The sequence below is a fragment of the Momordica charantia genome (assembly GCF_013281855.1).
Source record: "Momordica charantia cultivar OHB3-1 chromosome 7 unlocalized genomic scaffold, Mcharantia_2.0 BLBB01000007.1, whole genome shotgun sequence".
In the NCBI taxonomy this organism is placed as follows: Eukaryota; Viridiplantae; Streptophyta; class Magnoliopsida; order Cucurbitales; family Cucurbitaceae; genus Momordica; species Momordica charantia.
Window position 1 is genome coordinate 17852168 of NW_028275165.1, and position 21288 is coordinate 17873455.

Sequence of the window (21288 nt, forward strand, 5' to 3'; positions counted from 1 at the left end):
TGGGGAATATAAATTGAAGCTTATAATTAAAAGGCTTAGGACATGTGTGCATTTGAATAGAGTGTCAGCTCACATTGACAACGTCAGGATTTTCAATGGTTCGTATGTTGGATGTTTTTTTTCCCATTATAAATGGTTGGGGACAGAAATTTACCATATTGGGAAGCAACTACGTAGTGACAAATTAGGTGCAAGTGTAAAGGGAGTGATGAAATTATTTATATGCAACTCTTAAAAAAATTTTCAAATCTAGATTCGTGATATCAACCGTTCAAGACATATGTCATTAACTAAAAGGTCAGAATTTGAAATATTATCTACTTTAGACATAATCTTTATAACTCTGCTTTTGATTAGAGCGTCTTCATGCATACTTATCAGCTCTTGTTGGTGCCATCTTTGCAAAGCGACTTCATAAAGAGCGGGACTTTGGATCAGACTTTTTGGCTCCTTCCAAACCAACTTTGTCCTCCCAAATCAAATTGATCGATTCATAATTGAAAGCCTTTCCATCCCGCTCACGAACTAGCTAGAAAAACATTTTATGGAGCAATGCCATTGGCACACTTGGTTAGAGCGGAAACAACATAACATTCTCCAAAACTTTGAAATTGACTACTAGTCTCTGGGAGGATATTATGGTTACTGCTTCTATTTGGTCTGCAAGATCTTCTCTCCTTTGTAACTATGGTTCCACGACAATTTCTCTTAATTGGAATGCTTTTATTTAGGCCTCATTTTTTGTCCATGTTTCTCACCTACATCAATAATTAGTATTCCTTTTCTAAAAAATAAAAAATAAAAAATAAAAATTTTACTTTTGATTTTATCAATGGAGAAAGTTATCGTTATATATTTATATATATAACCTTACTCTCTAGATTCGATATTAATATCCTTACATTTATTTAACTAAAAAAATATCAATTTAAAGACAAGATACGATAGATGTGGCCATCATGGTAAACTAAGATATTAATAAAGAATTATGACAACAAGCACTACGTTTTGATAAAGGATGATGCGATGTGACACTAGTTTAGATAGAAGATTTATGGCATGTGAAATCTTACCATTCAAAGGGAAACGGAATAAAGGGAATATATTTTGTGGTAGAAGAGACGTTGTCTCCAATTAAAAAGATATAAGTTCGAACCTCACCCTTATATGTTGTACGGAAATTTTTTTTTTCATCTTTTCAAGGAAATGTGTGATTTCTATATATATGGTGTAATAAAGAATGAGGTGAGAGAAAATCGAGAGGAAAAAAGATGTTCTAGTGACATAAAGTTTGAAATGTTAGATATTAATTTCCAAACTTTACTATTGAAATCGACTTGTATTATAAATGGTTATGAGATTAATAACCGTTAAAGAGGTCACCCACTAAGTTATTTGTTTCTTAAAAAGAAATTTACAATATATAATATATTATTGATCTCGACCATTCAGCTAAAATAATACTTCGAGAATATTCCTGTAAAATCTGTCCAAATCCGACAACTTGGAAACTATTTGCACAGTGTCCATTAACTACAAGTTACTGTTCTATCACATTCAAGAAGATACATATGTGTTAGATATCTCAAGTTAAGCTTTTGAGTTATATGGGTAATTTATTGATGTTTAATATGAGTTCAAATTGTTTGTATTTTTATTTTCTCTCCATTTATGTTCATTTCTATTCGTTGGACTTTTTATACATTTTCGAACCCATAAATGAGGAGAGTTTTGAGATATCGATATAAAATTTGAATTTATCCAACCTTTTAGCTTAAATTCATGAATTCGTTCACTGGTTTATTCATATTTGATGCTTGGATCTCATGCCTCCCAGAACACAAAGAAAAATCGGAAGAAAAAAAAAAAAGTTGAAACGCACTCTATGATCTCACATGTTGTTCATAAGTTGGAGACTAATCACCAAAACACCAATATAATAAGCCCAAGCTCAAGTCATTTTTCCATCTATAGTGAACTTGATTTTTCGTTTCGAGATATTCGTTCGCGTGTTTTCCTACCTCCTCCATCACCTTATTTATTGTCATCTTCTCTCTCGTTTGAAGGGTTTAGAGGTATCAGGATATCCGATTTTATCCTTGCGAAGATATATCAAATGATAAACATTTAGAAAATTAACCCATCAATTTAAGTTTTTAGATACAGTAATGATTTAACGTGTTATTAAACAAAAAGATTCTAAAGTTTATTTTATCGTAACTTCACTAGTTCGAATCTCCCCACCCCACTTGTTGTTAAAAAAGAACGATTGTATGTTAATATGCTAATATATGTTAGCAAGAAAATATGCGATCTTTATTTTTTCTTACTGTTTTCCCCATCTTATCGTTTGCAATAAATAGGGTTGAAAATCTTATCTCCATAAAATCTCTCTTTACTTTAGAAAACCTTAGCATCTCACAATCTTATGGTTTCCCATTCACAAAACACAAAATTGAATGGTTGGGTGCCTTCAACCACATAATTCATGGTTGGGTGCTTCCTGCTGGTATGGTCTCTTTCACACAAACAATAATATTCTTGTAAACCAAACTCAGGTTTGAGTATTTTTTAGTTTCCTAATGTGCGCGACACATTGTTTTGCTCGAGAAATTATTGGAGGAGAGACCGTCAGAACGTGGCTGATAATTTTATACCTATTATTTATAGATGTATGAGAGAGAAATTACAAACGTGTTTCGTTATCCAGAGGCATACAAATCTCGAATTTGCCTCCAATAATTATTAGGGCAGCCACATTCTTCAATAAGAATATTTTTATTTTTTGGTATGGAAAATTAGACTAATTAGTTTAAAAGCATGAATTCCAGTTAGATTTTTAAGACAAGGTTGAAAAACATAAAAGGGACTAGAATTAATCTCATATGCTGGTTAAATTCTGTCACTAATTTGCATTATTATACTTTAATTTGTCTATACTAACATACCAAATATACTTAGTAAGTTTTAATTAAAAAGTAGAGACGATATAAAGGAATTTTAAAAGTATGTTAGAACCAAACTTAAACTAAAGTTAAAGCATATAGAGAGAGGTTGGCTGAAATATTATCCCACTTAATTTCGTTTTTATATTTTTGTTTAAGAAATAATTTTTTTAATGTATCCAAATTGGCTACTTGTAATCTACTACCAAGCAACCAAAATGGGACATATTGGAAGACACTTGCAAGAATAATGTTCTTCAAAATTGGTGGATATTATTTGTGGGGTACTAGCTAGTATCTTGCATATGACTAATATTTAATGGGTGCAGCACCAACAACAATAGAGAATAATGAAAAATAAATTTTAAAAGATAAAATAAAATTCTAGCTCATACAAAAAGAAAAATAATAATAATAAAAAATTAAGTTGATGATGGGGAATTAATTCCGTAAGTCCTAACAAATCCATTTTAAATAGGACGAAGCAGATCATAGTTTAACAATAATATATGGAAGATAAGATAAAGAATGGAAAGAAGTAGCACCAGAGTTGTTCATACTAGTTCGGCCTAAACCCGCAACTATGTCAAGTATTCTCCAATTTCATATTCTACATAACATGAAAATTATAATGAGATTTCTCCACAACAATAGCTACGCCTAGTATTCTATGAGATTTGCCATATATCTCTCTCATGCCTTAAAAGAGAACGGTTGTCGTGCTTCACATAAAAGAAAGAGGAACCTTCCTTTAAATAGGAAATGTGACTCTTGCTGGCTGTGCAAACTAGCAACATAGGCCTAGAAGTGGGCGTCATGGTACTTCGAAATCAGAAGATGCTTCAAGTCATATCGCCTAGGCTCCATCTTCTCAACGTCTTTGACTAGCTCGATCATGTGCTGAAGTGCTATCATTCGCTCCCCTTTCTCCATTGCCTTCGGTCCAAGCTTCGAAAATAGCCTTCCAACGAGTCTTCTTTACGAGACTTTATAAGTATAACACACAACAAATACCTAGAATACCTAATTAAGAACGTCAAATTAAACCTGTGAGCCCTTTCTTATCATTATCTATAGTGCACAAATCTGATCCTTTAAATTTCTAATGGTACATTATAGCGTTCTCGAGCAAAAAAGAATTGAGACCTTGACATCTTAACGTAGATAAGATATGATCCATCTCAATAAAGTGTGAAGCTATTCTGAAACAGAACTCAAATGAGGTTATTTGGTGCCACTATATACACAGACATATGGTTGGGAATTGACGCCCATCTTCAATCTCTTTTTATTTCTATAGTGCATTTTCATTGTAGCTTCCAAAATTTTCCTGTTTGAAGAATGATTTATACAGACCTATTAATAAATAAAGCTGCTTAGATTTGAGAGGAGAGTGAGAAATATAGGACCCGTTTGGTAACGACGTTCTCGTTTCTTGTGTCTGGTTTTCAAATTTTATTAAGAAACAAACATTTTGTTTTCTTGTTTATCATTTTTTGGAAACATTCTCAAAATTATATAGAAATTTTGCAAACAATCAAAACAAGGTTTCTTGATTCTTATTTCCGTTTCCAATTTGTTACAAAATATACATATATATGGTGCTTGGTCATCTTTGAATTCAAAGTTGCTGGGGACATGTAATCTTATTTTTCTTTATTAAAAAAGAAGAAACAGAAAAGTAAAAAAAAACAAAAATGTTATCAAACGAGTTCATGTTATCTTAGATATTTTGTTTCTTTTGTCACATCACGCTTTTTTATTTCTAATTTTTCATTAATCATTTGGAAAAGAGAGAGAGAAAAAATCCCATATGAGGAGTTACAAGCTATTAATTTTTTCGTATAAGTTTTTAGTTTTTTTTTGGGAGATCATAGCAATATTGGAAATATTCAACAAAAAATTATATAATAAAAACACATAAGTTTTGGGGTTTTCCCAAAATCATTGCAAGATTGGAAAGCTTGAAGAGAAAATATTAAATAGTGGATTTTTTTTCCCTTTAATCAAATCTGATGTTGTATCAATCTTCCAAGTTCATATAAGTAGATTATCTATTTTAATTTCTGAAACGTTTGAACCGAATAAATGCCAAGAACAACATCCATTCAAACATTAAAACACGTTTGATAACTATTTTTATTTTTCTATTTTCTAATTTAAAAAAGAAAACAAAAACAATATATATTTTATGAGTGTTTTTATTTTATTGTTTTATGAAAAACTTGATAAAGTTTTGGTTTTATGTTTTTAGAAAGTTAAAATTTAAAATATATGTTAGAGAGAAAAAAATTTATGTCAGATGGATATCATAACGGGAGTCGGGATGCTCTCCTCCACAAAAATTTTTAATTCTCATCTACACTCTGTTCACCGATTCTGAAAATTGAGGACTAGGTTTAGGAATCTCCATTTGGGGATGAGGATCTTCACCAGAAAGATGATTGGTTTAATAAATAATTTTATTATTTTTAGATTTTAAAAGATAAAAAGTAATCAAGATATAGAATTTATACCTATTTTAATCAAAAATTATTATTTACTAAAAATATTAAATATTCATTCATAATTTAGTAAAATAGTTAATAAAATATGTATTAATTATTTTTAAAAATGGTATCGGCGACTGAGACATGGTGGGAAATGCATTATCTAGTCTTAGACAGCAAAACACATATTAGAGAAAGAAAAATTATAGTTAGAACAACACATTTAGACAAGAAAAACTTCATGTTACGGAAAATAAATAAGTAAAAAGAGAAATAAAAGTTATAAGTGAAAGAAAATTGAAAAATTTAGATGGAGAAAAGTTGAAGATATATTTTTTAGAGAAAAATAGACTATAAAAGGAAACAAAAGTTATAAAATACAAAATTTGAAAATGAGACACTAGGAAAAATATTAAATTTTTACAAAGAAAAATAAAAGTGATAGATTAGAATCAAAAGAAAGAAATATAAATATATAAAGATGAAATTTTTGTAGAGAGATAAATAATAGTAAATATTTCAAAGATAAAATTTTTTAAAAAATAAATTATTGTAGGAAAAATAGTTTGAGAGAGATATTTGTTTGAGAGAAATATGTCAAGAAAAAACAGTTTAGCATTATAACAAAATAATAATAATAATAATAATGAGATTTTGAAAAATAGAAATTTGTGGATTGTGGACAAAAAGGACTAAATCATTATCATCAAATTTAGAAGTTGAGAAACTAAGTAGTTGTTTTTAAAAATTAGGGACTAAATCATTACTTTGACGATAGTACATGAACTAAATATAGTTTTTAATCGAGAGCAAATTAAGAAATTAAGAATACCATATTAGATGGTGTAATTTATCATACAATAACAACCGAATATTTTTTTTAATAAAATACCATATAAGGATAGTACCAACCCTACCATATAAAGACATTTCACAAACCTACCATAAATGAAAAAGAAAATAATTGAGTGATTTATGAAATGGATCCAATTTTCTCATATTTCCTTGTACTACAACTTTTCTTAATAATATTGGAGACCGAGACTAACTTATCGATCCAAAAACATTTAAAAGAAAAGACTTACAAAATTTTAGTGCTCGATAGTCATTTGAGAAGTTAAATAGATACTTTTTACTGCAACAATGTGATTGAAGATTCGAATTCATAAACTTTGTGATCTAAATTGAAGATAGGTATCTAAATCAATTATTGAACTATGCTTTCGAATTTCGATATTGAAAAAATTCAAATACTAAATAAGATAAAAAGTTTGTGAAATAGAAAATTAAAATTTACACTCATTTATGTAAAGTTTTACTTTTTAAACTTAAAATAGCACTAATTTATGGCAAGGATAAAAATGAAATTCTTTTAATAATAATAATATACATATATATACATATACATATCACCATATAGCTCTCCTAATATATTATACATGTATGTATGATGATTGAAGCCTTTCCATTGCATTTAACAAAAAAAAAAAAAAATCCTCTAGAAAAATAACACAAAATATTGCTCTTTTAAGTAAGGTTAAAGTGGTGATAAAAAAAAATATGGTTAAAGTAACTAATTTTGATTAAAAGGCGGTGAGTTCAAATTTCCACACCCGCAATTCAAATTTCTTGAATGAGAACATCAGCGATTTTAGGTTGTAGAATACCTAGTGTGGCCTAAAAAAATTCTACCACCGACAAACCTAATTCCAGTTGATGTTTTTTTTGCTGTTTATTTATTATTATTATTTAGAGTTCACAACCATATTGATACTTTATCACATTGATTTTTTATCAATCGTCGATTTTGAGTTCAAATCGATATTGATATACCAATATGAAATTAGTTATATACTTTATCAATTATACAAAAATGATGTGTTAGTGATAGTGTTGGATTTCCAAAGTAAATGCAAATAAAGTCTCACATTGGCAAGTGAAAAACATGATTCATAATATATTGATAAGGACAATTATCTCCATTGATATGAGATCTTTTGGGTGAAATCAAAAGTAAAGAAAGTTATGCACATAGCAGACAATACCATTGTGGAGATACTTGGGAGGTAAAGGGTATCGTTGTCCTTAACAAGTGGTACTAAAGTTATGATCTAAACCTAGCTATGTCGGTGAAATCCTCAAGTGTCGAACAAAGAAGAAGTGGTGAGCCTCGAAAGGTGTAGTCAAGGTGTAATATGTGGGTGTGCTCTATCAAGGTGCGGTGGAAGCCTTGAATAGGAACAAGCTCTCGTTCGGATCCGAGAGTAAACGGATGAGTGACTACTTGGGGGGAGACTTGATGGTATTTTGTTCGAGGGGAGAATTGTTAGGTTTGTAAGATGAATGAGAACAAAATAAGCATGATCCATAAAATATAGATGAAATAAAAAACAAAGTTACAGACAATATCATACCATTGTTGGAGATATTGGGAATGGATAGACAAGAAACAAACGATCATATATTTAAAAATTGTTTTTAAGGTAAAACATTTAATAGCCATTACAATTTTCCATAATTGTTCTTCTCCCTCCCTATATATGAAACTACCCCATGGTCCCTTTCATTCAACAAAAAAAAGAGAGAAGAAAACCTCGAATTACGCTAGATTTTATTACAGACAGCAATGGCAGCAGCTCCCTCAACTTCCTTGGTACTGTCTTTGTCTTTCCTTGTACTGTTCTCAACAATTTGTGTCAATGTAGAAGCATTGTCTGCTCGAGCTTCAGTGAACATAACAAATATTTTGGAAAGTCACCAACAGCTCACCGTTCACTGTAAATCGAAGGACGACGATCTCGGGTTCCATCAGCTGCCTCCTTTGATCAGCTACGCCTTCGATTTTCGACCGAACGTCTGGATTTCGACGCTGTTCTTCTGCAGCTTCCAGTGGCCTGGCTCCTTCCACTACTTTGAGATTTACAACCAAAAGAGAGATGAAGATCTTTGCACTCTTTGTTTGTGGATTGTGGGCGAAAAGGGTCTCTGTTTGTACAATAGCAAGACCCTCAAGTACGATATTTGCTATACTTGGCCATCCCAAAGAATTTTAAAAAATTGATATATTGGTTCGCTCGAGATTTATTTTCTTAAATAAATTGTTTTGTCTTGGCTTGTTTGTGAGCTATGTGGTGTTTCTTTAGCTGTATTTGTCTGTTTTTGTTGCGTCGTAGACTCTTTGTTCCATTTATGTCATGATCTCATGTTGTGAGATTAGTCTGTTTCCTTGCAATAATATAGTTAATCGATTTTTTTTAATAATATCTTACTTTGTTTTATGAAAAGTTATCTATTGTATGGTACATCGAGCTAACATTTATTATATATAATTCTCTCTCTATAAAAATTTAGGAGAGAAAATTGAAATAAAAATCTTAAAATCGTTTAGTTTTTTTTAATATAATTCTTTTAAGTTATGCTTTATTATTGATTCTTGGTTTGAGCGACGTATATTGACGAACACGATTCTTTTGGTTTCATTCAATGACTCTTTTGGTATTGAGGGAAAATAATCAATATTTCATGAATTTGAAAGGAATGATTTGTTAAATTCTTGAAAAGTTTTGAAAATAATCAATATTGGATTAGTTTGAAGGTTTAGTTTGAAGGTTTAAAAGCTTTTTCTCTTTTTTTTTTTTCATATTTTGCGACAAGAAAATTGCCAAGAGACCTTCTACAATGAAACCTGGGGGATTGGCCAATCATTCCATCTAGAGGCATAATCCACATAAAAATTTTATATAAAAATTTTTAAAATGTTCAATTAGCATATAAATGAACTAATTGAATAACATCACAATTGTTATCTACCACTTTTGATGTTCTGAGATGGATTCATTTTTTGGAAAAGGATATCCACTTTATTAAAAAAGTAGGTGAGAAACATACACAAAAAGATGGTGGCTAAGAGAAAGACCTCCAATTTAGCAAATTGGTAGATATATCATAATTACAAAAGGGGAAAGATGTCAAACACCAAGAGGATACTAATTATATTCTGAGATCGATTCATGATGACGTTATTATTTAACTTATCAAATAAATCTTTATCAATATATATTATGGGACTATCTTTTTTTCATTGATCTTCCATTCGATTACGCAATCGAGTCTTCACATGTTCTCTCAACGATAGTTGTGCAACAGGTAAATCAATGCCAATGTGAGCAATTAATAAACTAATGGATATATCTTATCTTTATTTGTCATAACCATTTTTACTACAAGATCACTCATACTTCTTGGATCACGAAACTCATATTTGAGCACACATAAATAATGTAATCTTGAATTAGTTGATCATCAAACACGGAGAGTTCGAATGGCTGAAAAAATCTCATAAATAAAATTGATCAAGACGATTAAGTTTTTGTCCATCAGAAGCAACAAATGTATCAACTCAGGTTCAAACATGTCTACTGAATACTTGTTTTAATAAAATGGTTACTCAACTATTGAAGCTGCATATCAATGCTTGCATAAAAAACTTTAATACAATAATGATGCATATTTATAATTGGTTGAGATTTTTGCCCCTCATCGTTCTCTAATACAAAACACATCATCTCGACTTCAGTTCAAATTTCTTGAATGGAATAATATATGATTTCGTGACTAACAAGGACATTTTTCCAAATAAGCTCTACGAATTTGGTCTTGAATATTATAATAGTAATCAGAAGTGAGTGGAAAAAAAATTAGTGGGGCGATGTCGGTAAACGACTGAATATGCACTAGAAAGGTCAATCGCTCCCCTCTACGACACCAAAAAGAAAAATCGGGCCGAACTTATAACTTCTCTCTCGCTTCTCTTTAGTCTACAACAAATAAATGGAAGAGGCAGGATTCAAATCTACGTAGAGAAACTTTAATAGATTCACAGTATGTGTTGCTTTTGAGGATGTCATGCCTCTGGTCTAAAGTTTTAGTCTAATATTGGACAAAGATCAAGGATGATATGTTAGGTCTTAGAACAAGATCTTTAATTCTCCTAAATCAACGTCTATGTTGGACCTATTAGAATTAGTATTACTTTTCTTTTTGGAGATGATGACTCAATTGTTATTTTTGTTTTATAATATCTCTATTTCAAGTTAAATCCACAAAAATATTAATAGAAAATATACAAGAACTAAATCATAAATAAATTTAATAATTCTAAGAACTAAAACTTAAAATCTAAAAGAAATTGGAAGCGTGCCCCTCAATTGTATATTTTGAACGGGGAGTGAATAGGTTTAAAAGATAATAGGTTTCAACTATTTTATTTTAAAATTAGATAAGATTTTGAAAATATTGTTAGAGAGTAAAAGAAAAAAAATCAAAGAAATGGATACTAACAAAAACAAAATTAGTTTTCTTTTCCTTTTAAAAAAATCAAATTAAGAAATTAGTACTAAAAAAACAAATTAAGAAATTAAGAACAGAAACGTTGCCATATTTGGTGGTGCAATTTACCATATACTAACAATAACAACCAAATATTATCTTTCTTTTTTTAAAAAAAAAAAAAACACCATGTTTGGGGATAAACGTACCCTAAACACATGGAGGACGCTCATTGGTGTTCGGGAAATAAAAAGAAGTATCCCGGGTCCACCTCGAACCTGCCGAGGAGACTGGGTTTGCCCATAAACGAGGCTAAGTGTAAAAAGTCCTGATTCGACCTGAACGGGTTCGATCTACTCAAACCCGACAGGTTCGATATAAAAAAGACAAAGGTAACCGCCGGTCGTGCTCACTGTCGGACCCGCCACCTATAAATAGAGGGCCTCATTTCATAGGCAGGTATCGAATCTCACCTCGAACTTAATATTGAGTCCAACTACTTGAGTGTCGGAGAGTTTGCCCTCTTGTGCAGGTTCACTCTTGAGTTCAGGTCAAGTCGGGTGTCGGGTTCGAGCTTGGTTCATAAAACAGCGTTATGCAATTCTTTGCATAAACACACCATATAAAGTTAGTACCAACCCCACCATATAAAGGCATTTCACAAGTCACCAAAATAAAATAATTGAATGATTTATGAAATCGATCCAATTTTCTTATATTTCGTTTTACTACAACTTTTTTTAATTACCAGAGACTAACTTATCACTTAGACACTCTTTTTGACTAGTAAGCTAAATCATAACCAAGTTTTTTTCTTCCATAAATTAGAAAATTGCATATCAATTTTACACCATCTTGAAATGTTTTATAATTGTCAACATGAACTTCGCGAAGCGATAATTGATACATGTTCCTGACCTTTGGTCAGAGTTCAAGTTTTCCACCCAACTTGTTTTAGTAAAAAAAAAATGTTTTATAATTGTTCTTATTTTCCAAGAAATTAAAAGTTATATATTTTTTCAAATTAAAAAAACATTATTTCCTCGATAATCATGAATTTGTAAATCATTATATATATATATATATATATATATCCAAAGAAATTAAAATAAAAGACTGACAAAATATTAGTGGGATGGGAGATGGAGTCATTTAAGAAAAATAAATTTTAGGTCTTTTATTTTCTTATTACAACAAGTGGGATGTGAATTCGAACTCAGAATCTCGTACTTGAAGATAGGTGTCTAAACTAATTGAACTATACTCAGATTAACAATAGAATTCTACGTCTAACTTTCAACTCTCACGAGGAGGAGAAAAAAAAAACTAATATGATAAAAGATTTGTAAAATAAAAAATTAAAATTTAAACACATTTATGGAAAGCTTCGGTTTTAAAACTTAAAATTGCACTCATTTATGGCAAAGGATAAAAATGAAATTCATTTAATAATAATATATCGCCCCATAGCTCTACTTGTGTCTATGATAATCGAAGCGTTTCCATTGCATTTAAGGGGAAAAAAAGCCTTGTGGCTGGGAGAACATCAGCCTTTTAAGGTTTTACGTTCAAGAGTTACCTAATTAATGTCATAAAAAAAATTCTTCGACCTAATTCGAGTTGATATTTTTTGTTATTTATTTATACTAACAAAAAATAACGCAATAGAATTGACGACACATCAATTATTATTATTATTATTATTTTTTTAGAGTTCACATCCATATTGATATACCAATATAATTAGGTTATATACTTTATCAATCATATAAAAAATTGATGTATTAGTGAACTTTATATTTAGAGATATATTTTATCACATAATAATTTCTATATATTTTATATTAAACATGCCAGTAATTAAAAGTGATATATTAAAGATATAGGAAAAAAAACGGTCATATTTAAAATTTATTTTTCCGGTGAAACATTTAATAGCCATTATAATTTTCCATAACTGTTCTCCTCTTTCCCTATATATAAAACTTCCTCGAGTCCCTTCCATTAAACACACACAAAAGGAAAAAGAAAACCTCGGATTAAGCAATGGCAGCAGCTCCCTCAGCTTCCTTGGTGCTCTCTTTGTCTTTCCTCGTATTGTTCTCAACAATATGTTTAAATGTGGAGGCATCTCCTCAAGTGTCAGTGAACATAACAAATGTTTTGGAAAGTCATCAGCAGCTCACCGTTCACTGCAAATCGAAGGACGACGATCTCGGATTCCATCAGCTGCCTTCTCTGATCAGCTACGCCTTCGATTTCCAACCGAACATCTTGAGTTCGACGCTGTTCTTCTGCAGCTTCCAGTGGCCTGGCTCCTTTCACTACTTTGAGATCTACAACCAAAAGAGAGACCAAGATGTTTGCAACTTTTGTTTGTGGATTGTGGGCGAAAAGGGTCTCTGTTTGCACAACAGCAGAACCCTCAAGTACGATATTTGCTATACATGGCCATCCAAAAGAATTTTAAAAAATTGATTCATCGATCCGCTCGATATTTATTTTCTTAAATGATCGTCCTTGTTTTTGTCTTGTCTTGTCTGTGAGGTATATGTGGTGTTTTTTCAGTTGTGTTTGTCTTCGTTGCGTTGTGGACTCTTTGTTCCATTTACGTTGCGATCTCATGTTGTCATATTCATCTTTTTCCTTGCAATAATAAGACTTCTACTTGCACTTTATTTTTATTTTTATTTTATTACTGTCTTGCTTTGCTTTTGGAAACTTTATCTATTGGCGCTAGCATTGCTTATATATATAAGTCTTCCCTTTAAAATTCAGGGGAGAAAATGGAGAGAAATCTTTAAATCTTTTAATTTTTTTAATATAATTTTTAAGGTAAGATAAACTCATTCTCAAAAATTAAGATAAATTAAGAGGACAAATTGCATGTCTCTCACTTCATTCATTAATAGATTAGGAACATGATTATATTGGTTTCATTCAATAACTCTTGTCAAGAGAAAATAATAAAGATTTTACGAATTTGGAAGAATTTTAAAGGAAAATAATAAACTTTATCATGAATGAGTGCAATTTTAATGTTTGAGGATAAATTGGGTGATAAATTGCATTAGTTTGAGGATTTTTTTTTTTTCTTTTTGGTCAAAGTTTTGCAACAAGAAACCGAAATAAAGATAAAAACTGTTTTTCTAATTTTTAAGATAAAAATTGTAGTTTTTTCATATTTCATCTTTTGTGTCAATTTTGCATAAATCTTCTTTTTTAGTACAATACGTGGGGAGGGGATTCCAACTCGCAATATCTTGGTTGGAGTTATATGCCAATTACCGCTGAGTTATATTCCCTTGACAATTTTGCAAGAATCTTGAGGCTAACTCTTTTAACTATGAGGTCAAATTACAACTGTTTTTCTTCTCAATCAAATTAATAGATTTCATGTTGTACTCAAAAAAATTAATAATAGATTGCATCATTTTACATTCATAAAAGTTTTTTTTAGAGAAAAGAAAAGTTATAAAATGTGAAAATTTAAGAATGAGAAACATTTGTATAAATACTAAATTTCTATATAAAGAAAAAAAAAGAAAGTGATAGGTTAGAAAAAAAGAAATAAATATAAATATACCCAAATGTAAATTTTGGAGAGGGCGAGAAATATTTCAAACATGAAAATTTGAGAGAGAGATAAATTTTTCAGAGAGATAAAATTTAGGTAGAAAAATATTTTAGAGCTAGAAAAAAATTATTGGAAATATGTGAGAAAAAAATAGTTGAAAAGGAGAAGAAAAAATGATATTTCGAAAAAAACATAAACCTGTTTTTTAAAAACTTTTTTTTCTTTGAAATTTACTAAGTATTTCAAAGATGGTTTTTTTAAAAACAGCAAACAGAAAATTGTTAGTTGTTTATCAAATAAACCTCTTTTTCAAAAATTAAAAACCAAACAAAAAAAAACAAAATGATTATCACATTTATCAAATTTAAAATGGATGTGTTTAACTTTTCGTAAAGGTATTGAATAGTTATAGATAATTGATTTGCAAAGTAATCCTAAAACTTTGACCAATGTACCTTGTACTATTTGTTGACCATAATTCATAAACCCAATTACCATAGAAAACATATTGTAATATCTCTAAAGAATTTTATGCCTCCCAGCAATCCTATTATTTTACATTTCAAAATAGGTTTTTTATTTTTAAGATAATTAAGAAATGATCTAATTTTCTCCTATTTCATCTTTTATGTCGATTTTTTATGAATCTTGAGGCTAAATCTTTAACTATAAGGTCAAATTACCACGGTATTCTTTTTATTGAAATTAATAAATTACATAATTTTGCAACAATAAATATTTTTAAGAAAAAACATAAAATAATGTGGGTGAATAATATTGGTTTTAAAAAATGCAATTTCTCTTTTTACTGTGTTGTCCACATATTGGACTATAAAAATTTTTGAACTACCATTATTTTAAACTTACAAATCTTTTAATAGTAATGTCAAATTGTAAAAAAATTTGCCCCCAAATTTATTGGCAAGGACATGAAGTTTTATTGGCATAATATACTACAACGCATTGGAACGTAGTTTTGTCTAGGTTTAATAGAAAAAATATATGATGGGGCAGGTACAGGTGCCCTGGCCTATAAGAATAAGTAGTCAACGGGCTATTTATTCCGGGATTAAAAAATATAAAAAATCAAACTATCTCAATATGCATGCATATACAAATCTATTTCATTATTTGCATGTTATCTTGAGAAAAAATAAAGATCATATTTCATACCTTCCTTTTAAACCTTAAATTCATTCCACCTCAAAAAAAGAAAAGAAAAAGTCTTTTAAGATCATTGACTAACAAAATCTTTACTTTTAACCTATTTTCAAAATTCCAATCAAAATTTCAAATTGAATAGAAATATTTCAACATTTTATTTCAAATTAAACTCAGGTTAAAAAAAAATTAACAATAAAGAAAATAAAAAAAATGAAATGGATACTAAAAGAAATGAGAAAAAAAATTATTTTCTTTCGAAACATATCATATTAGGGACGAGGGCGAAACAAAACATACCATATACAAATATCCTTAAAAAAAACATACCATACAAAGATATATTTAACAAACTATGGTATATGTAGATAATAATTTAAAACATTATTATGAAACTGATCTAGATTTTTTATGTTTCTTCCAGTAATTAATTTTTTTTATTAATTATGTTGATGTGCGTTTTTTCTTTTTATCGAAATTAGGAAATTGTGTAATTTCACATTCAAAGTAGTTTTCAAATATTAAAAGATAAAAAACTTCTTTTTTATTGATTGTACATGAATCTAATTTACATTTATGATTGATACCCTTTTAAACTCTCCTCAAATCACCATTGAATTCCTCCATATATATGGGCCAAGGTTCAACTTATATATCCCTACATCTACAATCAAAAAGAAGACAGACAGAACAATCATATATCAATGGGCTCATCTTTAGTACTCACGCTTTCAATATTGTTGTTGTTGTTGTTACCCGTTAGCCTACATGCTACTGATGAATTGATCGCAACTCCAAAGCAAGTAACAGTGATCATTGTTAACGAATTGGCTCTTACTCCACTATTGGGCGTTCACTGCAGATCCAGGGAGGACGATTTAGGAGTCCATATTATAGAAGCAGATAAAAGCTACTCTTTTACCTTTAAAACCAACGTCTGGGAGACCACACTATTTTACTGTAGCTTCGAATGGGTGAAAGGTGAAATCCACCAGTTTACGATTTATGACTACAAAAGAGATAATCCAAAAGGTTGTGCCAGTTGCAGATGGCTCATTTATACAAGTGGGCCCTGTTATCAACACATAGACTCCCCATCTCTTATGTGCTATCCTTGGGACAAGACCAGCACTCTCAAATGAGATATTTGAGCCAGTTTAAATACACATGTTTAAATTCTCATTACAATAAACATATAATGAAAGCAAACTAAAAAAATTAAACTTATGGGATGCATTTCTCTCTCTCTTTCTATGAGCAAGCTTAAAAAAACATATCTTGCTTAGGTTCAAATCTTTCTTTAATTATTTTTGTTGAATCAACCATATGTGCACAAACTTAAATGCAATCAATTACTAAACTTGTTTAAGAATAATTTTAAGTCGAGGAAATGATTTGAATTATAAAAAATTGAACAAATATTAAATCAAAAGGTGCTCTGAACCCACGTCAAAAATATTATTTACTAGTAGAATTTATTAGGACAAAATCAATCGTTACAGTTGGTGTTTTTTAAAATGTTTTAGTTGAAAGCATGCCATATGTGGATGAGAATTTGAATCTTCGAACCTAATTTGATGAGACCAAATTGAGATTATTTTTTAATTTTTATAAAAAAGAATTATAGAAATGTGCGTGATGGATCTTCCTTCATGAGAAGCGATGATTTTTTCTATTTTAACGTGCAGTCAAGAATTTTATCCTTCTTTTTTTTTTTAAGAAAATAAATAACAATGCATTATTTCTTTTAAAACTATGAATATATGAATAACGATATTAAAGTGTACAAAAATAAAATTCAACTTAAAAATTATCCAATAACACATTCAAGAAATTCTCTCGAAAAGGAAAAAAAAAAGTTGGAGCTTAAATAAACATACATAAATAAAATTTTAGAACTTTGAACTCAACAAATGGAAGAAGAAAAAAAGGACTTAGAAATGGTATTGAAACTTTGGATTTCAATTGAATGAAATTAATATTTAAAAATAAAATTGTAGTTCTACATCTAAAATTCAAAATTGATTTTAATCTCCAACCCAACATGTTTTATTACTAAATAAAAATAAAATATATGATCGTAGAAGTATAGAAAAATTAAAAATAAATAAACAAAAAACAAAAAAAATGGTCTTGAAAAAATAATGATTAACATGAAGAATATATATATTTTTTCTTCCATTGTTTATACGTGTTAAAAACTATGGAAGTGTACTATTTACACGTACTAAAAAAATTGTAGTATTGTCTTTATTCATGTCTTCACCATCTCATAGTTTTCTAATTTTAGGCCTTGGGACGGTGCAGATGCTAGGGGCAAGACTATTTATTTCGAGTTAAAGAAAAGTGTAAAAAGTCAAACTATCTCAATAGGCATGCATATGAAATAATCTATTATTTTATACATGCATGCATACCGCTTGCATGTAAGCTTTAAAAAATATAGAATGGTACATTTCGGGTTCGTTTGATAACGTTTTTGTTTCTGGTTTGTTCATTTTTAACAAAGATAAATGAATTGCATGTCATAAATTCAGGTATGATAAAATAATCTATCTATTAGTATTTTCCAACAAATTAGAAATGAGAACAATAAATAAGAAATTTGTTTTTGTTGTTTCCAAAATTTCTATACAATTTGACAATGCTCCTAAAAATAGAAATAATAAACATAATTAGTTGAAAAATACTGAGATTTCTTAAGAAAAATAGAAACAAGAAACAATATTACTTAGACCCTCCATGTTCTTTCCTTTTAAATCTCAAGTTTATTTTCTAACAAAATCTTTATTTTTAACCTATTTAAATAATGCCAGTCAAAATTTAAAATTTAATAGAAATAGATCGACATTTTTATTTAAAATTAAACTCAGATTTTTTAAATATTTTTAAAAAGCAAAGAAAATAAAAACCATGAAATGGGTACTAAGAAAAGAAAAGAAAAAGAGAAATACAATTATTTTATTCTGTAACACACATACCATATAAAGATGTTCCAAAAAAAAGAAAAAAAAGGACCAGAAAAAGATATTTCACAGCCTATGACATATATGGTAAGATATTAATTTACAACTTTACTATGAAACTCATCTAGACTTTTTATGTTTGGTATTGTAACTACTTTTCTTTTTAATTAATTATGTTAATGTCAAGACCACATTACTGTTACAAAATTGACACTTCTTATTTCGAGACGTCAAATTCGACGATTTTCTTTTTCGAAATTAAGAAACGGTGTAATTTTACGTTTAAAGTAGTTTTCAAATTTTAAAGATAAAAAACTGATCTACCTTTCTCATATTTCATCTTTTTTATCGATTGTACATGAATCTGAGGCAGTTACGATTGGCACTTATGAGATCAATAACCCTTGAATTCCTCTATATATGGGGTTGAAGTTATATCCTTGCATCTAACAACCAAAAAAAAGACAAAACAGTCATATATCAATGGGCTCATTTTTAGTATTTACGCTCCCAATATTGTTGTTGTTGTTACCCGTCAGCCTACACGCCACTGATGAATTGATCGCAACTCCAAAACAAGTTACAGTGATCATTGTTAACGAATTGGCTCTTACTCCATTATTGGGCGTTCACTGCAGATCAAAAGAAGACGATTTGGGAGTCCATATCATAGAGGCAGATAAAAGCTACTCTTTTACCTTTAAAACCAACATCTGGGAGACCACACTATTTTACTGTAGCTTCGAATGGGTGAAAGGTGAAATCCACCAGTTTACGATTTATGAATACAAAAGAGATAATCCAAAAGGTTGCGCCAGCTGCAGATGGCTCATTTATACAAGTGGCCCGTGTTATCAACACATAGACTCCCCCTCTCTTACTTGCTATCCTTGGGATAATGCCAACACTCTCATATGATATATTAGGCCCAGTTTAAATACACATGTTTAAATTACCATGGTAATAAACATCTAATGGAAGCAAACTAAAAAGTTGAAGTTATTTTGGATGCATTTCTCTCTCTTTCTATTAGTAAGCTTAAGAAAAAATAACTCTCGCTTATATTCAAATGTTTCCTCTAACTACTACTGGTGTAAGAAATATTGAAGTCAACAAAGTCAACAAAACTATTTAAAACTGCAATTGAGTCAAATAAAAATAGTGCTCTTAATCACCTAGCCCTAAAAATATAATTTACTAGTAAAAGTTATTAGAACAAAGTCAACCTTGCAGTTGGTTATTTTTTCAAGTCTTTTGAGTGCGAAGTAGTCAGGTAGATGGTCTATTTAGGAATCAATAATTGCGTAGAAGAATGGAAAAGTATACAATTTACACTTTTATCATCAAATAATCCCTAATTAGATGGTACCCTAATATAAATTACTAATATATTCATTAGATCTATCTCAATATTAAATAATTATCAAAATATAGAATTGGTAAATCAGTAGGAAATCCTTAAATTATGCTAATTATACTTTCCAAAATTAAAATATCCCAAAACCCCCAAATTTTCGAAACCTTCGTTCTTCTCCCTCGATTTTCTTTCTTTCCTCTAATCGTCAAGCTTCATTCCTCTGAAACCTCTGTTTCTCTTCTCCGACATTCGTCACTGTCTCCCTTCCTCTCCGGGCGTGGCTCCGCTTTTCTTCGTCGTTGTCTCCCTTCCTCTTCGGCGGCTCCACTTTTCTTTGTCGCATAGCGTTTCATCTCCGGCAGCTATCGCAAGAGCATTTAATTCCGTCAATTCCTATTCTCCGGTAGTTTCTGCTATATTTAAGTTTCAATTTTAGACATTTTGGGTGGCGCAATGGGCGGATCATCAATTGTTGAGGGTTTGTTGTGATGGGTGTTGTCAATTTCTTTGGGGGAAGGTTATTTTGCAGATGGGTTTGCTGAAGGTCTCTTGCGAATAGCCATGGCGGACGCTGTGAGTCCCTACGCTGCGCTCCCTCGAACTGCAAAATGAAAGTCTGGAGTCTTTTTCTTTTCTTCTGGGTTTGTAATTAATTAAAGAATAATTAGTGGATTTCGTGTGAACTATTGTATATATGAGGATATATATTATAGTGAGTTTGATTAGGATATATCTTATAACTCAACTTGTATATATGCATATATGCGGATATATGCTATAGTGATTTTGAATGTATATATGCGGATATATAGGTGAATATATCTTATAACTCAACTTGTATATATGCATATATGCGGATATATACTATAGTGATTTTAAATGTATATATGCGGATATATAAGTGGATATATACTGTGATTTTGAATATATTTTTTTAATATGCAGATATATGTTTATTGAGCTGTTTATGTAATTTTGAATTGTCCTTGATTAAGCATCAGTGTAGGAGTGAATCAAGGAAAAATCAATCTGAGGGAGTAAACTAAGGTTTTGAATGGATGAATTAAAATATTTGTGTTGAAAATTAGTACGGTCTCACAATAATTAAATGATTATGATAATAATTTATGGAATTAAATCTTTTATATTTTAAAAAAACAAATAACCATAATAAATGCAAATGCAATAAATAAGGGTAAAATCGAAATTAAAATAAAATCCTACCGGCAGAAATCTAAGTGTAAAATTACAAAATTTTAGACATTTGTGTAAATAAATTTCTAAAACATCCCTCTGAAAACATTATCTCTTGAAAGTATACAACATGTAGGTTTAGGAATTCGAATATCTTGACCTTAAATGTGAAGTTCATCTACTAACAAAATCTTCATTTTTAACCTATTTATATGAATCAATTGAAAAGTTAAAAGAAATAGTTTGACATTTTTATTTAATAACTGAGATT

At 29.8% G+C, this 21288-nt stretch overlaps 1 protein-coding gene across 1 annotated transcript; it reads left to right on the forward strand.

The window, feature by feature from the left end:
- Window positions 1-8060: 8060 nt before the first annotated feature.
- LOC111009858 (Plant self-incompatibility protein S1 family) lies at window positions 8061-8632 on the forward strand. Its single transcript, XM_022283087.2, has 2 exons — window positions 8061-8446; window positions 8608-8632. The coding sequence occupies exons 1-2, from the start codon at window positions 8061-8063 to the stop codon at window positions 8630-8632; spliced, it is 411 nt and encodes a 136-aa protein (XP_022138779.2).
- The last annotated feature ends 12656 nt before the right edge of the window (window positions 8633-21288 follow it).